The sequence below is a fragment of the Belonocnema kinseyi genome, chromosome 5 (assembly GCF_010883055.1).
Source record: "Belonocnema kinseyi isolate 2016_QV_RU_SX_M_011 chromosome 5, B_treatae_v1, whole genome shotgun sequence".
NCBI classification, from domain to species: domain Eukaryota; kingdom Metazoa; phylum Arthropoda; class Insecta; order Hymenoptera; family Cynipidae; genus Belonocnema; species Belonocnema kinseyi.
In genome coordinates, this window is record NC_046661.1 from 98,363,925 (window position 1) to 98,385,617 (window position 21,693).

At 26.1% G+C, this 21,693-nt stretch overlaps 1 protein-coding gene across 3 annotated transcripts in view; it reads right to left on the bottom strand.

Moving 5' to 3' along the window:
• Positions 1-21,693, bottom strand: part of LOC117173991 (cell division control protein 12) — a 154,356-nt gene that overhangs the window by 81,160 nt on the left and 51,503 nt on the right. For all 3 annotated transcript variants that reach the window (XM_033362679.1, XM_033362678.1, XM_033362677.1), the window contains exons 2-3: positions 7,681-7,780; positions 7,471-7,586 (exon numbers count right to left, since the gene is read on the bottom strand). In XM_033362679.1, coding sequence (XP_033218570.1) covers positions 7,471-7,586; positions 7,681-7,747 — 183 coding nt within the window. In that variant the 5' untranslated portion in view covers positions 7,748-7,780. The remainder of the gene's footprint in view (positions 1-7,470; positions 7,587-7,680; positions 7,781-21,693) is intronic.

Consider the following 21,693-nt stretch of genomic DNA (forward strand, 5'->3'; position numbering starts at 1 on the left):
GTTTATAAAATAAACAAATATTTACATATAGTAGAATTTTTTCAGAAAACATTATGGGTTATGTAAATTAGTCAGTATAAAATTCCTAACAAACGTAACATTTCCGATTTTCTATTTTGTTTATGTGAAAAATATTATATTAATAAAGGCGTCGGAAAAAATGGCAAAATCGAAGTATTATATTTTTAATATATTGGAAACAATACAAATGGACGTAAAATGGTTAAAAATTTATTTTTAAAAACTAATCGACTGTAAATAATTTGTTTTAAAATTAAAATAATTACTGTTTAAAATATGCATAAGCAAATGCGTACGTTCAATTATTTTTCGGAGTTCATTATTTTTTTAAAAGGAAAGTCAAACCTGCAACAATAACATAAAATTATCTATGATTATAAAATTCCACAGGGATGATAATTTGTACATTTAGTTGTTAATTGTTATTGTTAGTAACAAAATAAGTTAACAAGAACCATTATAATAAACAGTCTTGTGAGTAAAAATAATTTTTTCAATCACTTATTGTTATAGCTATGCTGGAATAAGTGCCAGGTACTCGAACATTGTAAAAAATTATTTACAATTGTTATAGATAAATATGAAAATTCAATAGCTTTTAAATTCTATTCTAAGTATTTTTTATTGGTACCTATTTTATTTCCTCTCAACCGAACAGAAAATGATGGTATTGACGTTGTTAACGTAATTTGTTTATAAAAATTATAAATTAATTTTGTGCATATTTTTAATGAAAAAAATTTAAACACTCATAACTTTGTAAAGAAAAAAGTTTTGGCAAATCGATAAGATACGTGTCGACCATGTCGTCTTATTTTTGTTGAAAAACAAGATTTCAGTAAGTCTTACAGTTTGTAATATATTGAGGACAAGTGAGTCTCCGAGTTTCAGAATTCAGACACTTGCAATCCGCAAACGTTGGCAAACTTTTAGTAGGACTTTTCTCTCTAAGAAAGTGAGAATTGCACAATTAAAAAAAAGAATAATTTTGCAATTTTTGATTTGAGAATATGATATTCCGAATCTACCATTTTTACAATTTGATAAGTTTCAGTAACATAATTGAGGCACTTTTGTAGTTGTAAGTATTTTAGATTTTGCCTATCGATAAATATTAGAAGTAAGCAAAGAAAAAAATTTCATTTTGCCTAAAAATGTGGTTAAATTTGAGGTGGTTATTGAAAAATGATTATGACAACTAGAAAAGGCCTATTATTCTGTTTTTTCATCCTCTTACTAAGTAAAATGATGATCAGAATTACACTTATTTTTTATGTATCATTTGATGGTTTTTATGCTGAACAATAATTTTCAAAGTTTTTAAAATATTTCCTAGATTTAACAAATTTTAAAAATACGCTTTCAAATCATTGGAAATGATAACCTTTTCGTTTTTCCTTCACTCTAATCTAAAAATTAGAAACAAAATTTTATAAATCTTGAAAGTATAACTCATTAAAGACCACTTGTCTTTACTTTATTTATTAACTTGTTCGTTTTATTATTTGAAGGATTTAAAATTTCAAAATATGTAAGTATAAAAAATAATGTTTTTTATGTAGTAAAATACTTGGCATAAAGTTGAAAACTTTAAGCGTTATGACTTCTAATATTAGTTTCAGTAAAAATAATTAAATTGTTAAAATGTATTACAGTCACAATTTTCTAATTTTAAGCTTGATTGAAGTCTTTAACTTTCTTAGTTTTCTATATAAAAAACTAAAAAGGATTTCAAATATTACAAAAGTTTTATGACTTTCCCTTTTATTTAAATCTGTCAAAAATGTTAAGTTAAAACAAAAATTGCCTTGTTGTTCAGCTTTAAAATTTGAACATTTTATAACTTAAAACTGGAATCATTAAAAACTAAAAGATCTTGAATTGAAAGCATATACCGAAAGTTTGAAAATGGTTTTATTTTTCAATATTTCAAAATTGTATCTTTTGAAAATAATTTTATTTTTTAGTTGAAGAAAAAAATTAAAACCAATGATTAGTTAAATTAATTAATTTAAACCTGAAATGTCTTCAGTAAATTAAATAAAAGTTTTAAATTAATTATTGTAACTTTACAACTATAAATAAAGTATTTGATATTAAATAACCGGTAAATGAAGAATTCTTAAAATGGTATACTTTTGAAGTCTTTAAGGTTATCAAAATAAAGAAATTTTCATTAATAGGCTGACCAATTTAAAATAAGTGTAATATTTAGTGTTAAAAACTGCAAATTAATCAATTTAGCAACAGAAAAATGGACTAATTTCAGAATTTACATTTCATTTGACAAATTTTAATCTGAATTAATAAAAATACAAAATGTAAAGCCTGTCAAACTAAAAACTCAGTTTTCAAAACTTAAAGTAAACAATTTTCTTTTATATTTTTTAAAGTAAGAGTTTTATATTCAGGGTAATGAAATTTTCGCTGAAATTCTCTAAATTCAACAAAATCCTTGAATTTTCTGGATTACTAAAAATCTCTAAATTCCTTTCATAGAGAATTCTTAGAAAACCTTGAATATTTTTAATTTTTTTGCATTCTTTTAAAATGCGTAAAAATCACGGAAATTCCTAAATTCTCTCAATTCCTTCAATTCTCTTAATTCTTTAAATTCTTAGAAATTCTTAAATTCACTGAATTTCTTAAATTCTCTGAACTCTTCCAATTCTCTCAAATCCTTAAATTCTCTGAACTCTTTAAATTCTTAAATTTTCTTAATTCTTTAAATTCTCTCAATTCCATAAATTCACTAAAACCCTTAAATTCTCAGGATTTCATGAATTATTTGAATTCTCTAAATTCCTTAAATTTTCTAAATGCTTTAAATTCTCTAAATTCATTCATTTATCTGAACTCCTTCAATTCTCTAAATTCCTTAAATTCTCAGAATTTCCTAAATTCACCGAATTTCTAAAATTGTTTGAATTCTTTAAATTTCCTAAAATCCTTAAATTCTCCTAATTCTTTAAATTGCCTGATTTCCTTAAATTCACTAAATTTCTTAAATTTCCTGAATTCTTAAAATTCTCTGAATTCCTTAAATTCTCTGAATTCTTAAAATTCTCTAAATTCTTCAAATTCTCTGAATTCATAAAAGATCAGAATTCCCTAAATTCACCGATTTTTTAAAATTCTTTAGTTTTCCTAAATTCCTTAAATTCTCTCAATTTTTTAAATTCACTGATTTCCTTAAATTCACTAAATTTCTTAAATTTTCTGAATTCTTGAAATGCCATAAATTCTTTAAATTCTCTGAATTCATAAATTCTCAGAATTCTTGAAATTTACTGAATTTCTCAAACTCTCTGATTTCGATAAATTTCTTAGATTCTCTGAATTCTTTAAATTCACGGAATGTCGTCAATTCTCGGAATTCTTTAAATTTTCTGAAATCTTTGATTTCTCTAAATTCCCTAAAATCCTTAAATATTTTGAATTTATTTAATTCTCAGAAATCAAAGAATAAGTTTCAAACAAAAAGTTCTTAGAGTAGAAATTATTACAGAAGAAATTATAATTCTTTTAAAAAGAACTCATTCGATGTAAGAAATTCTCTGTTCCACGTGAAATCATATTTTTTACTAAAAGTCCCTTTCCAAAAATAAAAACGATAATTATTTTCTAAAATGCACTGTTCCAATTCAGATAAATAAGGAGTAATGAAACAAAACGTGATAAATCCATTTTTTGAAAAAATTAATAAAATTATTTTTTCTGTATGTTTGGGGTTCAAAATCAGACTCCAGAAACGCTACATTCTTTAAATAGCATAATAAGCTCACCTTTTTAATCGGTAAAAAGTAAGCGATCATTTCTCGGGGTTTTATGGTAAAATTGTTAAATTTTTCACTTTATGTCAAGTGCATTAAATGATAGTTCCAAATATGTTAATTAATATTAAGTATCTTAAAGTGTATTTTTAATTACTTCTTAATTGCAATAAAAACTCTTTGGATCCATGAAAACAATTACTAACAAATCTCAACAAAAATAAGTACTCTTGAATAATAATAAATTACAATAATTCATTTAAAATAAACTGAAATAATTTTAAAAATCTCGATTCGTTAACCGTTAAATACTAAATAGGGTCGTTGCTCTGCTTTTGGCCACTGCTCCTCTTGTGGCCAACAGTACAATTTTCGTAATTTATTGCGGTTCGGTTGGCTGTACTGCAAGCTCACGCACGCAGTTTTGACGAGTGACAGATCTCATAAGATCACACAACGGTGACAACTAACAACAATCCAATTTTATTTTCAAAAATATCAATTTATTCAGAAGTGGTCCAAAGTTTCAAAAACCTTTTCTTAAAATCAAATTGGAAAATTTGAAAGCAATTAAGCTTGAGTTTAACTCAAAAATGTTTGCACATTAGGGTGGTCTAAAAATGCATTGCGAATTTAGCCACCCTCCAAAAATTATCAATTTCCGGAGAAACAAAATCCGTAATTTTTTTCTTTGTTTGAAATTCGAATATTAACACGTGCCACAGGGCACATGAAATATGACCCAAAAATCAATAAAATACATTTTTACGTATGATTTTTACTTTTGAGCAATTTCTGTCATCTTTTTCATACAAATAATTACCAATGAACAATTGGAATATTAAACATGATTTTTAAAACAATTCTCAGTTGTTTAAACAAATGTAAATGATTTAAATAATTATTGATTCCCAAAATTTAAAGAAATAATCCTATTTTATAATTGAAATGCAATTCTTTATCATCGTTTAAGAGTAGTAAATTTTTCTAAAAACATTATGTGATTATTTCAATAATTATTTTTTATTTTCAAAATTTCTAAAAATTGAGCAGAGATGTCCACGTTTTTCAAATTGGTATCCTCTGCTCTTTTTTGTTGAGTAATTAAGTAATTTTGATACATTTCTTCTAATGTTTAACAAATTTCTACTTGTTTAAACAATTTTTAGTTGCTCAAGCAGTTATTTTTCGATAAGTAAAAATATCAAATAAAATTGAAGACATACAATTAATTACGATTTTAAAAGTATTTTTGGAAAAGTAATTATTTAAAGAAAATATATTTATTTAAACAATTAAAAAGTGGTAAAGTTATTCTTTCTATACACTATACAGTCAGAAACATAATTGTATGTGTTCTATTTTATTTCAGTTTTTTAGATATCGAAAAAAACTGCTTGAGCAAATAAAGATTGTTGAAACAAATAGAAATGTATTGAACATTAAAAGAAATGTATCAAAATTTAATTATTCAACAAAACGCAGCATAGGATACTAATTTTAAAAGAAAGTTGATATTTCTGGCTCAATTTTTAGAAATTTTGAAAATAGTCAATAAATAATTATTTAAATAATTACATAATGCTTTCAGAAAAATTGACTACTCCAAACAATGACAAATAATTACTTTTGAATCAGAAAATACGATTATTTTTTACATTTTTTGGGAATAAATAATTGTTTTAAAAATTTTGTTTAAACAATTGAAAATTGTTTTAAAAAGTCATGGTAAATATTCAATTTGTCCATTAGTAATTATTTGTATGAAAAACACGACGAAACCTGGAACATGAGTTCAATTTTCCGAAAATTCAAAATTTCCCCATGTTAGTGGGGAAATAAAATTCGAATTTCGAAAAAAATTACGAATTTTCTTTCTCCGGAAATGGAAACTTGGGGGGGGGGGGGGGGGGGGGGGGGGGGTTGTCTTGCTCTGTAGTTAAAAAAAGCCTTTTTAAAAAAAGCCAAGGTGGGAGAAAAGCATAGTATGCGTTTTTGAGAAGATCGATTTTTTGTTATTAGCAAGTAAAAAACGCTTTCTTCACAAAAACGGTCCAAAATATAAATTATAGTTCATGATTGAACAAACATCAATATCAGGTGTTCTTCATGGAATAAATCAAGTTTTTTTTATAGACTCGATCATATGTTGCTTGGAAATAAAACCTAAAAATCATATTTGAACACCAAATAAAAGTTAATAATTGTTTAAACCAGCTTAATTAACAAATGCACTATTTGGCTCTTTTTGGAGGTAGATTCTTGATTTTTTGACGCAATTCACTGTAAATAACTAACTTCTAATTTTTAAAGAACATTTTGATGACAGTAAACAATTCATTATTGCAAACAACAATTTAATTCACAAATTCATTATTTTGCTATTTTTTACATTTATACTAGTGTTTTTTAAATTAACTGTTAATAACAATTTTTTTAAACTTTTTTGATAGTTCGATAACGATCCACTATTTTTATTTTTATCAAAAATGCAGTAAACAAATTTGTCTCGACTGAAGCATTTGTAAACTAAAATTTTGTTTATCGTTGATAAAAATTGACAAAAAAAAACAAGTCTTAACGTTGAAAAATAGTCAAATAATGCAATTATTAATTAACTTTGGTTAAAAAATTATGAAATTTATAAATATATAAAATGATACAAATTTATTTAAACAGTTGTTGTTTACAATAATAAAATGTTTACTGCCATCAAAATGTTCGTAACAATTTAGAGGTTAGTTACTTGTAGTGAATTGCATCGAAAAAATCAAGACTGTACCTTAAAAAATAGCAAAATAGTGCATTTGTTAATTAAGGTAGTTTAAACAATTATTAACTTTTATTCGTTGAACAAATATGATTCTTAGGTTTAATTTCCAAGTAATATATGATTGATTCCACAGAAAAAACTTTATTTATCCCATCAAAAATACCTGATATGGATGTTTGTTTATGAAAATTATTTTCAAAATAACAAAGTATTTTTAATTTTTATTAATTCAATTACTAAACTTTTTTTGTCCATAAATCGTTCAAATTTAATGTGAATCAAGTAACGAATCGCCGCCAATCCTCACAAAACCATTTTCATTCGCTTATTTGTTTATAAGAAATTCAATACATTTTTAAACATTTGCATTGCTGCAGGAAATTTTTTTTGGATAGTTGCTTTCAATTTTGTTGATATTTTTAAATGAATCAAATCATTTTTCAAAAACTGGTATACTTCAAAATTCATTTTTTTTTTTTTTGCATTAAATAAACCAAAAATAAACCAAAATTTGAAAATCGGCCCTGATTTAGTAGTGGTATTACTAATTCCTTTAGTAGAAACAGTTACTAATTCCTTTAACTGAAACAGTTACTAATTAATTTATTCAATTTAAAGAGTGCTGCTCATAATATGGACGACACCTATAATTTAAAATCAACGAATTCTAGCTAGCTTTTTAAAGAAAATTCGTCACTATTCTTTGTATAAAAAATGAAACTTAATTTTTTTCTGTTAGCAGTAGACACTCTCGAAGTGTATTCAAACAAAGATAAAATGGTGTCAAATTAGAAATAGACATAAAAATAGAAAAATGAGGAAGTTGATTAGCAAACTCTTTTGGATAGAATGACTAATGGTCTGAAAAAAATAAAAATATATTTAGGTATTGCGTGACCTCACCTGATAAATGTGAAGGGTGTCAATGGCACGTTGCCGTCCATCTTGGCTGTACACGCACAGGGCTGAGAGTAATTCGACTACTTGTTTTTTCACGGACGTGCAAGCTGTGTCTAGTGCTGAAATTGGAAGAGTCAGGGCCGATGAGCAACGATTTCGATCGATACAAGGTAAAGGTACATCGAAATTAATTCAAGTTTTCTGTTGACTAACCTGAGGCAAGTTTGGTACAATAATCGGGGTTATCCACAATGTAGTCAAGACCGACGTGCGAATCCATGTTGACTGCATTTGTGATAACTCGGGTCCCAATCTAAACAAAATTAGCAACAACAAATCAATATTACAAAATCTAGTCATTAAGAACGTAAGGCACTAGGATCTTTTTTAAATTAAATCGCAAGGGTAAAAAATATCAAATTTTCTAATTGGGAATAGAAATAATCTAAAAATTTATACATTTCTCAAAATGCTAATATTTAAAACATTATTTTTGCAAAAAACATCATTTCTGGGTAGGAATCGCACATTTCCGAAACTATGGAAATTGTTCGAAATTATAGCATTTGACAAATTGTTTAGAAATCTCAAATGTATTACTGTTCAACACAATTAGATTATATTCACAAACACGCTACAATTATTATTGTGAATTAATCTTATCTTTATCTTCACAGAAGCAATCCTTACCACATAAATACGTAAAAGGACCGTTCTTAAACTACGTCATGTTACGAATACATTTTCCACCAAATAGTTGCATTTTCAAACCAAAAAGACGAATTTGTTAGATAACTGTTGACCTTTCAGTCTAAGAAGTCAAATTTTGTAACAAAAAAGACGAATGTTTAAGAAAACAGTTACATTTTCACGAATTTTCAACAAAATAGTTGCAGCGTCAACCAAACAGATTTTAATCAAATAGTTGCATTCTTAACCACAAAAGATTAAATTGTTACATTAAGAGATACATTTTCAAACTAAAAATAATAGTTTCCAACAAAAGAGTTGAATTTTAAAACGAAGAAGACCAATTTTCTACAAACCAGTTGGATTTTTAAACAGAAAATAAACATTTTCAGCAATAAAGTTAATTTTAAACCAAATAGTTGGATCTTTAATTTAAAATTAATTTAAAACCAAAAATCGAATTGTTAAATCTATAGTGAAAAAAAATAGATCAAACAAATATTTTTTAACAGAAGAGTTACATTTTCATCCAAAGAGTTGTATCCTTAACAAACAACATTAATTTGTCAGAAAGCCATTCAGCATTGAACTATGTAGTTCAATTTTCAAACAATGAAATTGATTTTCTTAAAAATTGGTAAAATTACAATAAAATGCATCAATTTTCAACCAATAATGGAAGACTTAAATTCATAGTTAAAGGAAGTAATTTTCAACCAAAAAAACAAACTGATTTTTCAGAAAATTGTTAAATTTTTTCATCAGAAGGATGAATCTTCAACTAATAAAATCAATTTTTAACAAAGTAGTTCAACTTTCAACTAATAAGCAGTTAAATTTTCAATGAAGAAGATTAATTTCCAACCGAAAAAGAACGATTTTTTCAACAGAATAATGAAATCTTTAACCAATAAAATAAACTGTTTTTTTTTTCAAAGCAGTTGAAATGACAACCAAAACAATTAATTCTCAATAAAAAAATTTTTAAACGAAAAACGATCAAATTTTAAATAAAAATAAAATAGTCAAAATTTTCAGTTAAAAAATTAATTTACAACCGAAAAATCTAATTTCCCATAGAATTTTTAACGAAGAGATGAATTTTGAACCAAAAATAATTAGTTTTTTATTCGATTTTATTCAGTTCGTATTTGAGCGAAAAACGAGAAAAGGGGGGAAAATCTTGAAAACTGGCCAAAAAATAGATGAATTCTAATAACTGGTCAAGAGGGAATAGTGGAAAAATATCTTTGCTTTTATATCCTTTACTTGTAAAATTAAAGTTAAAGTTAATAAAAATTAATTGAAAATAAGGGAAACTCAGAAAAATTTAAGTGATTCAAATCAATATTCTTCATAGGTATTGTAATTTTTTTTAACAGAATACTAATATTTTGAAGAAAACAATTATTTTCTCAAGATATTTCTAAACAAATATATTTAATTTTAGTTCACCTAATTTCTTAAATAATCCTATATAAAAAAAATTTAATGACATGCATCGCAAATCTCGCAATCATTCTTGTTGAAAACCTTATGTGAATTGAGATACGATTTTACTTTTTAAATAATCTTGGGCGACTTAATTAAAACTTTTATATTATCAAGTAAATTAATATAAATATTATACATGTTTTATATATATTATCTCGATTCGCAATTTTCAACCATTTTAGGTTATGTTAGCGCGTCACGCCAGAAATGCGAATTTTAAATCAGAAATAACTAGACTTCAAAGTTTAAACGTGTTTTAACAATTAACTTTTTTCAGTTTGTTTTTTTATCGTTTGGTATTATAAAACAAAAATCATTATAATTTGAACAACATTCAGTATCTTTCAACAATTTTGGATCATGTTAGCGTTTTTGTCGGAAATTAGATTAAAATTTTTTTTAAAAATAGATTTAAAAGAAGATTTGCATATCTTAACAATTATCTACAAAAAACCGAATAGACTCATTTGCTAAACCAATACATTCTAAGAGTGACATTCTATGTAAAAGACAGTTTACAATTAGTGAAACAATTTTTATTTATTTGAAAAAAATTTGTTTCCCGCAAATCGTAAAAATTTCATGAATGTTAAGAGTGATATTTATTGTGGAAGACTGTTTTCAATTATTCAAATAATGCTATAACATATTGTAGCTTATTATTTAGCATTTTCTCATTTCATAACTTGTACCTTAATTTTTCATACAATAAACATTTTTAAACTATTTTTTTTAGTTAAGTTATGATTGTTACTTTTTCAGATTGGTTTCATTGATAAAACAAAATAATGGTTAATAAGCGATATAATGTAAGAGATTCTAAAAAAGCTAGAATTTTCTCCATCTTTTCTAAGAAAAGGAGCAAGTGACAATTGTTTAACCAATTAGCAAGTATTTTTTCGAAATATTACTTTTAAAATGCTTCAATTGTGTCAATTATCCAAAAAAATAACTTTTTTACGATTTACAGGGGAAAAATGGTTTTACTAAATGGAAACTGTTTAAAAAATTACTAGATATGTTAAAAAGAGAATCGTTATTCATCAAATTCATCAATTGTATCATTTGTCTAATGAAGTGATAAATTTTCACGGCTTGCAAGCGAAAAAAATAATTTAAACAATTGAAAATTAGTTGAAAAATACTTGGAATCTTGTGACTAATAGAATACAAATAATTAATTTGGATAAAATGAAAAAACAGTCTTTAGCATGGATTTTACGTAAAACTGCTAAAATACAGAGAGGCGTCAAAACTCAATTTTATTGATTGATTATTTCTTTAACATTCTTTAAGAGTTGACTAAACATTAATTTGCAAAAATAGGGAATTTCTTTTTCCGAAAAATGAATGAATTGGGGAAGGGGTCGATCACGAAAAATCGAAAGCCGAATTTTTGGACTAACCTAGTCTATATATTGTAGAAAAATATTATATATTAGTTCTGATCTTAAGATATCAATGTGCATGGATTATAAAAAATATTGTCCTTGCTTATTTCTATTAAATATTTGATAATAGATACTATGAAAAATAAAATTTTTTTATAATTATTTATTTTAATGTAGAACTGTGTAAAATAAAAAAATTTGGTTTGATTCTAAATGAATCTATTTAGATTATTAAATTTTCTAATTGGGAAAATAAATAATCCAAAAATGTATACATTTCTCAAAGTGATAGTATTTAAAACATTATTTTTGCAAAAATTTGCCTAAAAGATTTCTTTCAAGAAATTGAGGTAGAAATTATTTGGTCTCAATTAAAGTAGCTCTCAAACAATATTCATTAGCAAACCCTGCATATTGAAACAAAACATGAGTTTACTGTATCTATCTAAAAAATTATATTCAAAATAGAAATGAAATCAACTTTCTTATGAATAATTTTATGCAGCGAAATCAGAGCATGAAACAGATTTATTATTCAAAATTTTATTTCCAAAACTACCTCCTTTTTGGTTCATTAGAGACAAATATATTTAAAAAAAAAATCTTTTTAAATCAACAAAATCCTTTTTTTTTAACTACATGTTTTTTCGTTAATTAAAAAAATTCCTAAACCTGATATTTAAACTGAAGGCACGTCTATCGACTTTCCATTTGTATTTCTTTTTCTGAGAGCATATACCCATACAGGTAGTACACTTTTAAATATGATTACATAAATATGATAAACAGATGTGGTATAAGTTATAACACAATTCAGTTAATATATTGTGAATATAATCAAATATATCCCCATTTATGAAGACATATATTGTGTACGTAATGCATGATTCTATCCCAGTGAGTTTGAATTTCCATTCGGTTGGGCGAACGGCACTCATTGAAACCCACACCCAGTCCCTGTTATAGTACGTATTTCACTCGAATCTGTTATTCAACACACTCCGCATGTATTTCCCTCGAAGCGGCAATTTCCTCGGGTTTAGTCATTCGAGTTTTTTTTATATATTTTTTTATGCATTCGGTGCACGTACGCACGCACGCACTATGCATTTCAGTGCGCATGCGTCTAGAGACATGTGTCGCGAGTTCAAAGAAAGGAGTGTGTCATGCGTGCAAGCAATTATTTCACGTGTTATTTCCATTTAGGGCATAAACCATAGTCAGCACAATGCTTCTTTTCAATTGAAATGAGAAAGAGAAGGAAATTAGGAGGAGCGATGGAAGACAAATATAAACAACTGACATGAAAGTAAGACGAGAGAGATAAAATTAGAAACATAAAACGAAAAACGAGAGGAAAAGGGGGGAAAAAATAAAAATGATAGGGAAAGAGACGAAAAATCAGATTGTGAAAACGAAATAAAAGTAAGAAAGAGGAAGCAATAAACAAAGTCAACGGAAGGGATATAAATGTAAGAAGAAGAGAAAAAAAGGGTAAAGAATTCTCGCGAAAAGTAAAGAAAGAAAAGAAACATCACAAATGACAAAAGTATTAAAAATGAAATTACGAATAATAGAGATAACAAGGATAAAGTGCAGGCCTCTTAAAATTGAAGTTCAACACATCAACATGTATATTATATTTATTTATGTACCTCGGGCTGGTGCTGCTTATTCAGATATTACAAATTAATGTTCAAATTTTATTTTTCATGATCATTTCATCATCATTTCAATAAATTTATATTATTAAAATTCATAATTTGTATTGGTATTGAACAATAAATATTTTTAATATTTTGTTTTTACATTTTTTTAATGTTCGCATCATATAAAAGACTATTTATGGTTTAAGCCAAAAATACACATCCTAACGTAAAGTGGTTCAGAGAAAATTTGTAGATATAATTTAGGCGAAAAATTTTATTAGTTAAAATGTTATTGCAGCTTGTGTCATTTTTCTAAAGAGTTATTTTTTTTCCATTTTGATGCATTCTTATAACAAAAGTTGATTACAAATTTGTAGATCTTTTTAAATCCACTTTTTTTTTAATTATGTGTTTTTATACATTGCATCGTTTTTCCAACCATTGGATTTTTGTATTGTCAATGTTAGTTTTCACGAGTTGGTTGTGTAGCTTGGGTCGTTTTGTCGAAAAATTTAATTTTTCTATTTTGAATGCTGTTTTTTACGAATAAAACAAGAACTACGCGTCCTATCAAAAAGTGAATAATAACAAATTTGTCGATATTTTTGGGGCGAACAATTTGTATAGTTTTATCTTTTATCGTATCTTGCAATTTGACTGCAAAATGGAATTTACGTTTTTTCATTCTTTTTTGTTGTCGGCAAAATTTGAATTTTCAATTTTTCGAAAAAATTCAAATTGTGCTTCTGATAATCTTGTAGGGCTTTCAAAAATTACCGTTTTTCTCTTCTTGAATTTTTTTATATCGTGCGTTATTTAGCTTAAAACTTTAATTTCCGTTTTTTTTTGTAAGTACGATGACCCTGGTAACTTCTTTTGTACCAAAAAAAATTTTAAGGAAAAAATGTTATTTCATCATCAAATCATCAGAACTTAAAATGGAAACTAAAGTGCTCTTGGATCCTAGACTATTTAGAATCTCTTGAAATCCCTTGATACTTTTAGAGATATTTTTAAATCCATTCAGATATTTGAAATCTGTTAAAATCTGTTGTACTCCCTTGATAAATCGTAAAAATCCCCTAAAATTGTTCAAATAATTGGATGTCCATTAATATCATTTGAATCTCGTGAAATTCTTTTAAATTCCTCGAAATCTTTGAAAATTACATCAAATTAGTTGGCATCCATTAACATTTCTGATATATTTTGAAATTCTTCGGAATTTTTTCAAATAACTTCAAACCTTAAAAAACTTTTGAATTTGTTTTAATTCCTTTTTATATCCCATGAAATTGTTCAAATCCATAGGAATCCCCTTAAATAAAATTAAATTTATTCTGTAAAGTAGAAATCATTTGAAATCCCTTGAATATAAATTAAATCCAAGTTATTAATTAAATTTCTCTAAAAAACGGTTTGAATTCCTAGAAACCTTTTTCAAATCATTAGAGAATTATTAAAATCCTTTAATTCTTGTGAAATTCCTTCAAATACCTTAAAGTCTCTTGAAACCTTTGAAAATCAACAACAGTCTTTAAAATCCCTCGACATTCTTATATCTTTTAAAATCTTTGGAAAAGGAAAAATCCATTCAAAAAAGTAGGCATAAATCATTAGAAATCCCTTTAAAATCCCTGGAAAACCTTAAAAATGTATCAAAGTTCTTTAAATCTTTCGAAATTCCTTCAAATACCTTTAGATTTTTGGAATCATTATAAAAGCTCTTCAAAAACAATTAAGTTGAAACCCCTTGATTATAAATTAGATTTATTTATTAAAGTTCTCTAAGAAACGCGTTGTAAATTCCTAAAAATCTTTAAAATTTCTGGAAAATCTTAAAAATTTATTGTTTAAAAATCCTAAAAAATTCTTTGAAATCCCTTTAAATATTTTAAATCTCTTGAAATCCTTTTAAATGTCTGAAAATACCCGGAAATATTTGGAAATCTTGATTCAAAATTACTCAAAATCTGTAAAAATATTTATAAATATCTTAAAACATATAAATATGAATTTTAAACTTTTGTATTTAATTTAAAAAAAAAGTAAGAGTCATATCGAAAAAATAAAAAGACCTCTGGATGATTCTCGGAAATATCTCGGTATGCATTTTGTTTTCTTTTTTAAACAATTTGTTAAACAATTACATGATTTGTTCTCTTTATGCAATTGTTATAAACAAACATTGTGTCGGATAGAAAAACCAAGTGTACCATTGTATTCCTCTCGCAAATACCTAGATATGATTATTGTTATTCTTTGAAACCATTTTTAAACAATTAGCGCATTTGTTATTATATTTGTTAATTGCTGCGTGCCTGTAGATATGGATTTAAACTGTGTGTCATTAATTGAAAAAAACTAAGGGATATATAGAAAAAGTAAAAACACATATTTTGTTTATAACAATTGACTCTTAGTTTTTTTAAATTAATTACACAAGCTTGAAATCCATATTTATGTAAAACTTCAACGTCGTAATGTTTTCGCTTTCACTTGTTGGGACTTTCAACCTCCTTCGTCAAATGATTTTTTAAAAATAATTTTTTAAAAATAATTTTTGTCATCATTACTGATTGTATTTGGTGTGTGTATTTACTTGGTGTTGCCCATCAGAGTGCATAGATAACCACACAATCGTCGTGATACACGGTTATTCAATTTATGGTATTAAAATATACTAATGGAATAAAGGCGTGTGTTTTAAAAATAGAGGTTATCTTTTCTACAATTATCAAATAATTATTATCAGACAAATAATTGTGACTCAAAATCATTTTTACTAAGAAATGTACTGTTCTTCGAAAACGCATTAAAATTAATTGTGTTTATTTAAATATCCAATGTTGAAATATTCTTCCTGTTTGTATAAACTGTTCTTTTGTTGAAAGTTAATTTAATGGGTATAGTGTTATTCTTAAAGGTAGTTAAAGTTGGAACGAAAAATTTAAGAAATGTAAATATTTGCCCTGCTAAAAAATAAATTATTTTAAATATATAACATAACTTATCATGATTTTCCAATAAAGTTTATTTAAAATATACATTTATCTATTTTTTTATAACTTATTACTTTCCTGAGATGACTGCGAATTTCTCCAATTTTTTGCTACAACCTCAGCTTTTTGCATAGTGCAAGAAAAAAATTAAACTATTTCCTTTTTTTTAAATTTAAGAAAACATTACAATTTGCATTATTCTTATAATAGCAGCTTCAAAACATTGACAAAGCATGTTCCTGGAATCATTTCATCTCGAACTTCATTGGACTGTTCCGGTTTAATAATTTATTTATTTTCATTATTTTTAATCTTAGTGATAAATTGAATTAATAATCCTTCCAAATTATCAAGAATTCAAGAGCAAATAGTTTAAGTTTGAAATAGAATGAAGTTGCCTGTTCACGTAAAGCAAGAGTTTATATAAATATTTTTATTTCTCTTTTATTACAATGTGTAGTAACTGTTTCAATGTTTATTCAGAAATGTTTTATGGTTCCTAATATTAAAAGCTCATCAAAACTGGCTGCAAATTTTACTTCCGTCATTTATCAATCATGACTAAAGATGTTCAGCTGCTTTACTCAGCTTGCGGTAGGAAAAACAATGGAATTAAAAAATCGAATTTCTCTAAGACGGAAACTTGCAAATACTTGCGAGGTAAAATAATCTTGCTTGTCCTACCAATATGGCCCATACAAATAATTTTGTTCTATTATTGCTTTTTCCTATTACTGCTTTTTTTTATTAATGCAGTTCACGCTCTATTCTCCTTAAAATAAAAAGAGTTTGAATGTAACCTCACACAATATTTTGATAATTCTAACCTTTAATTATCTTTGCGTTTTCTTATTGGGCACAAACATAATTTTAAATAATAATATTTTTCTTCATCCAACTTTATCCCTGCCAAAGTTTCAGTTACTGAAACGTAATAACTAGAAATAATTCTTAAAAGAGAAAACGCTCATAATTCGATGATAATATGCAATAAGAAATACTATCTATTCAATGCATTTTTTCCGATTTCTTACTTTTAAACTTTAAATAAACCATCGAGTTGAAATTTTGGAAAATGAAAAAATACACCTACCGCTGACTCGTTTGAGTTTATATTTTTCAGGTAAAACCTGTTTTTTTAAAGGTTTTCTTTCGCGTCGTCATCTGAGTAAATAGAAGCGTCACTTATATCTTTAATGCGAATCTTATGCAAAACTTACAATAAACATAATTTCCTTCAAAAATAAAAAAATAAACGTCAGCGGATCTAATAGCGGTGGGTTGATACATTTCCATTTGCCCTTAAACGAAATCTCTGACCAGATCCAAATAAAGCTCTCCACGTGGGACCATTAGTATTCAAGGTCTTTCGTTTTAGGCATCTCTCACTTTAATGGCACTCTCTACCATACATTTCTTATAAACTATTTTTCGCATTCCACTTCACCCCCTATTAGTATTTTACTTTTCTTTTCTTAATAAATAATACATTTTTCATTGAAATTTAAGAAATTTAAATTAGATTAAAATCCAAATTAAAAATCCTATAAAAATTCTATTAAAAATAAAATAAAATAAAATTTCGGACAAAAATAAAAAAGAGGGAAAAAATGAGAAGGTAGCCAACCACATCCCCTTACTTCGTTTTTTCTTTCTTTCGTCTTTTTTATTTTTATTATCATCAAATTACAATAAAATAACACTCAAAATAAAATGTTTTGAAAAATCCACTCGCTTCGCGGGCACATTCTGTTAAAGCGCGGCTCGCTTCGCTCGCAAGTTTAAGCGTCAAAACGTCAAAACGTCGACAACCACTAATTTGTTGATATTGACTTCTTTTTTGTTAAAGCTCCTTTGGCTTTAACGAATACATTCTCATCACGTATCTCGGGCTTCGCATTTGAATTTGTATCTCAACTTGTATATATTTAAAAAATGCGCATTCCTTAAAAAAATTTGTTATTAAACATTTTACTGCAACTTTTGTTGGTTTTTCAAAAACTGAATTTACTCATTTCCAATTTTATTTTTACGATTTAAAGGTAGCGCATACAGTCGAAATATCAGCATTACCTTTTTTCAACTTCTAAATTAAATCCCTACCTCAGTAACCCACGAAACTTCGATTAACGAGGGTTTGGGGCGGGGGTGGGAGGCGGTTAGTTTTAACCAAGAATCATAGCTGGTTAGTGTTTTATGCTGAAAAGTTTAACCAACCTTCAGAAGCGTTGTGTTTAAAAAAAGGTGTTAAGATTTCTAAGAGAGTTGTCGAGGCTTATTTTTCAATTAGGTTTTCAATTTTTTATAAATAAACAAATTAGACGAAAAAATGGCCTTTTTATCTATTTGACGTTCATAGTGCTCGTTAATAACACAAAAAGTGTTAAAATCGCCTAACTTTCATAAACTAATATTAGCTAAAGATGTTCCAATATTATACATTAAACAACAATATTTTTTATAAACAAATTATTTGTTGTAAAAATGTTTTCTATGATTTCCCATAAGCGTACGTTTTTTCTAGTTATATTGCAAAACATTTTAATGGAAATCATATGATAATAAATAAATTTTCTCAAGATTATAATTGTTTATATTATAAACAAATTTTATGAATAGACGCAGTAAACAGGCATTTTTCAACAGAAAAATTCGTTTTTTTTCTATGCACATTTTTAAAATTCGGGACTTTATGATATTTGCCACAAAATTCATAATTTGTTTATTAATTTTATGATATTTCAAATAAATGTGATAAAAAAAGGCATTATTCGGGCATTTGTCGGAAGAAAAATTCGGGTTTTTAAATGCCAGTCTTTTCATATGGGAACTTGATGGGAATTTCAGCAACATTCATAATAAGTTGATAAATTTTATTATTTCTTTAAACAAATTTGATGAACTTGATGAATAATGCATTTGTTTATTAAATTTGTTTTAAAAAAATATAAAATTGATCAACCAATTATGAATATCTTTGAAATCATCATGAACTTCCCAATTAAAAATACTGAAATCGAAAAAAACGAATTTTTCCGTCCAGAGATGCCCGAATAATTAATTTGTTTATTAAATTTGTTTTTAAAAATCATAAAATTTGTCAACTCATCATGAAGGTTGCCGAATTTATTACGAAGATCCCAATTACAAGTCTGATATCGAAACAAAAAAGAATTTTTCCATTGATAGATGCCCCAATAATGCATTTGTTTACTAAATTTGTTTTAAAAAACTCATGAAATTGATTTAAAAAATTATGAATTTTGCTGAAATTGTCTCATGAAGTTCCCAGCTGAAGAGACTTCCATTGAAAAAACCAAATTTTTCTGTCGACAATGCCCGAATAATGCATTTGTTTATTATGTTTGTTCAAAAATTATAAGATTAATAAAAAAATCATGAATTTTGCTAAAATTATCATAAATTTCCAAATTGAAAAAAATTAACGTAGAAAAAAAAGAATATTTCTGTTGAAAAATGTCTGATTACTGTCTTTGTACATTAAATTTGTTTATAATATGAACAATTACAATCAGAAGAGAAGTTTTTTCATATAATATTGTTTCGATTCCAATTTCTTGGAACATAACTTGAAAAAAACTTGTATTTATGGAAAATCGTTTACAAAATTGTTTGTTTAATAATTTGTTGATAACAAATTTTTTTGTATATTGTCTAATACTTTAATATCTTTAACTAATGCTATTTTATGCAACTTAAACGATTTCAACCATAAGGATAAATTGTTCGTCTGTTTGAATACTATGAATATCCGTACAGAAAATTTTTGAATTTTGAAAAAAGTGGTCTCAAAAACTTTCAAAATACGCTCACTTTCTGAATATTTATTCAAAATAGCTGGCTAACGAACTTGACCTTTATTTTAGGACACTTAAAGAGTATACCAAAGGCCAATCCAATCTGTTAATTCTTTCGAAAGTTATCGTGCTAACAAACTAAAAATCTACAGACACACGGAGTCGGACAGCCAGACACATTCGTAAAAACATTTGACAAAAATGGGGCGGGTCAAATTTTACACAAATCTAATGCCTTCTCTTAATGAGAATGTAAAAATAAAATTGCATTGCAATTTAAAGATTCAAAGATTTAAAAATATTTTTCTTATCAAATTTAAATAAACATATTTTGCAGCTACAATTGTACCTTATCTTATGTGAAGTGTATGCGCATGTCGAAGTTTATGAGGAAGTAAGGTTGTTAATGCTTACAAAAATATTTATAATTATATATCCTTCAATGACATGAATTCTAGAAGGAACAAATAGGAAGTCAGTTTTTCATAAGAAAAAAAAAATTCGCCTGTATAAGGAAAAAATTTATGTTTTAACAACAAACAAAATAAAAAACAATAAAAAATGAAGTTCCTATTTTCTCTGTTATCACTATTTATAATTTGTGAGTATAGGTCTTCAAAAAAAGCTCTTGCGCATTGTATTTATTTTATTTTCAAACATCAACTAATTTGAAAAAAAATTTTAATAAAATGACATTAGTACATGAAATTTTTGTAAATTTTTAATCGGAATTATTCATACTTTAAAATTTGAGTACTTCAATTTTGTCCTTCAAAATTTTTTAAAAGTATTATATTCAAAATTCAATAATGGATATATTGTACATTTTCATTTTTTTACATACAGGCGATAAGCTTTGCAAATCTTGATTTTCAAATAAAAGCCATCTTTGGCATTAGAGAGAATATACTGAAAATATCCTGTCATTAAAATACCTGATAGGTTTAAGAAACCTGTACAGAACCACTTACAATTACTGTAAGTTCTGCGGAAATTAATAAATGTATACCAAAAACTAAAGGCGTAAAATTATTCTGAAGATTTCGAAAAATATTATTCATGACATACTGATTGGTGGTCCACTGTTAGTGTAATTATCTTTTTAAGAGGATTTAGTTGGTTGCCTTCTCATTTTTCTTTCTTCTTTTTTTTTGTCCAAGAAAAAAGAACATTCTTATTTTCTTTATCAGGTAAATGTTTATCTTTTTTAAAAATTCATTTTAACCTCATTTCGAAAAATTTCAAACCTCATTTCAAATTTAATTAGCCTTGTTATAAAAAATTAATAATGGAAAAAACAATATATTTTATTTTAAAGCAATTTGAGTTTTATTTACGAAGTGCTTTGCAGTTGCCGACTGTCGAGATGCCTGTGAAGTAATCATACACCAATTTTGATATTCTCTTTTTCAAATAGAAAATTTTGTTCTTAAATTTGCATTCTTTTAGCACTTAGTTAAAGAAAGGTCTATTTGTGCTAATAATAACTGCTCATATGAAGTTCCAGGACCATTTTCATGCTATAGAAGTTGTTTTTTAACAGGTGAAAGTCATTTGTACAGAAAAGTTAGTTTTATTTGTTTAGAATCATTTAAAAAGTCAACAATAACCATTTTTAAACGAGAAATTATCACCATCTATAAGGACAAGATAACATGAAATATTTGTCAATATATGATCTTACGGAGAGTAGGGTGGCTCAAATAAAAAAGTTTCCTTTTATTTTAGGGAGCGAAGTTCAAAAAGCTTCCATTTGGTGAAAAAATTATTGTTGATTAAAAATCTAATAAGTCACCAAAAATAGTATAACTAATGAATTAGTACAGGAAATGATTTTTCCTTCTGACAAAGCTTCATAATGAAAATATTTCTTTAATTTCAAGTAGAGTAATTTCAAACATTATTTAAAAAATTGTGCATATTAAACAGTGTACACAAGCCACCTTCAATTTTATGGGTATAAAACTGCGTCACTTTGTCCACTTGAAGAAAGTTTTATTATTATCTAATTTAATTTCTAAGATCTAAATTAATATCTACAATATTAAAATCAATTTTATATGTTTGTATAATTAAATTAGAAACGTACGAGGGTAGTTCAATAAGTCCTTAGAATGAAGTATAAAAACAATTTTTTTTGGGTAAATTTTTTTTTATTTTTCAACATAATCTCCTTGGAGCT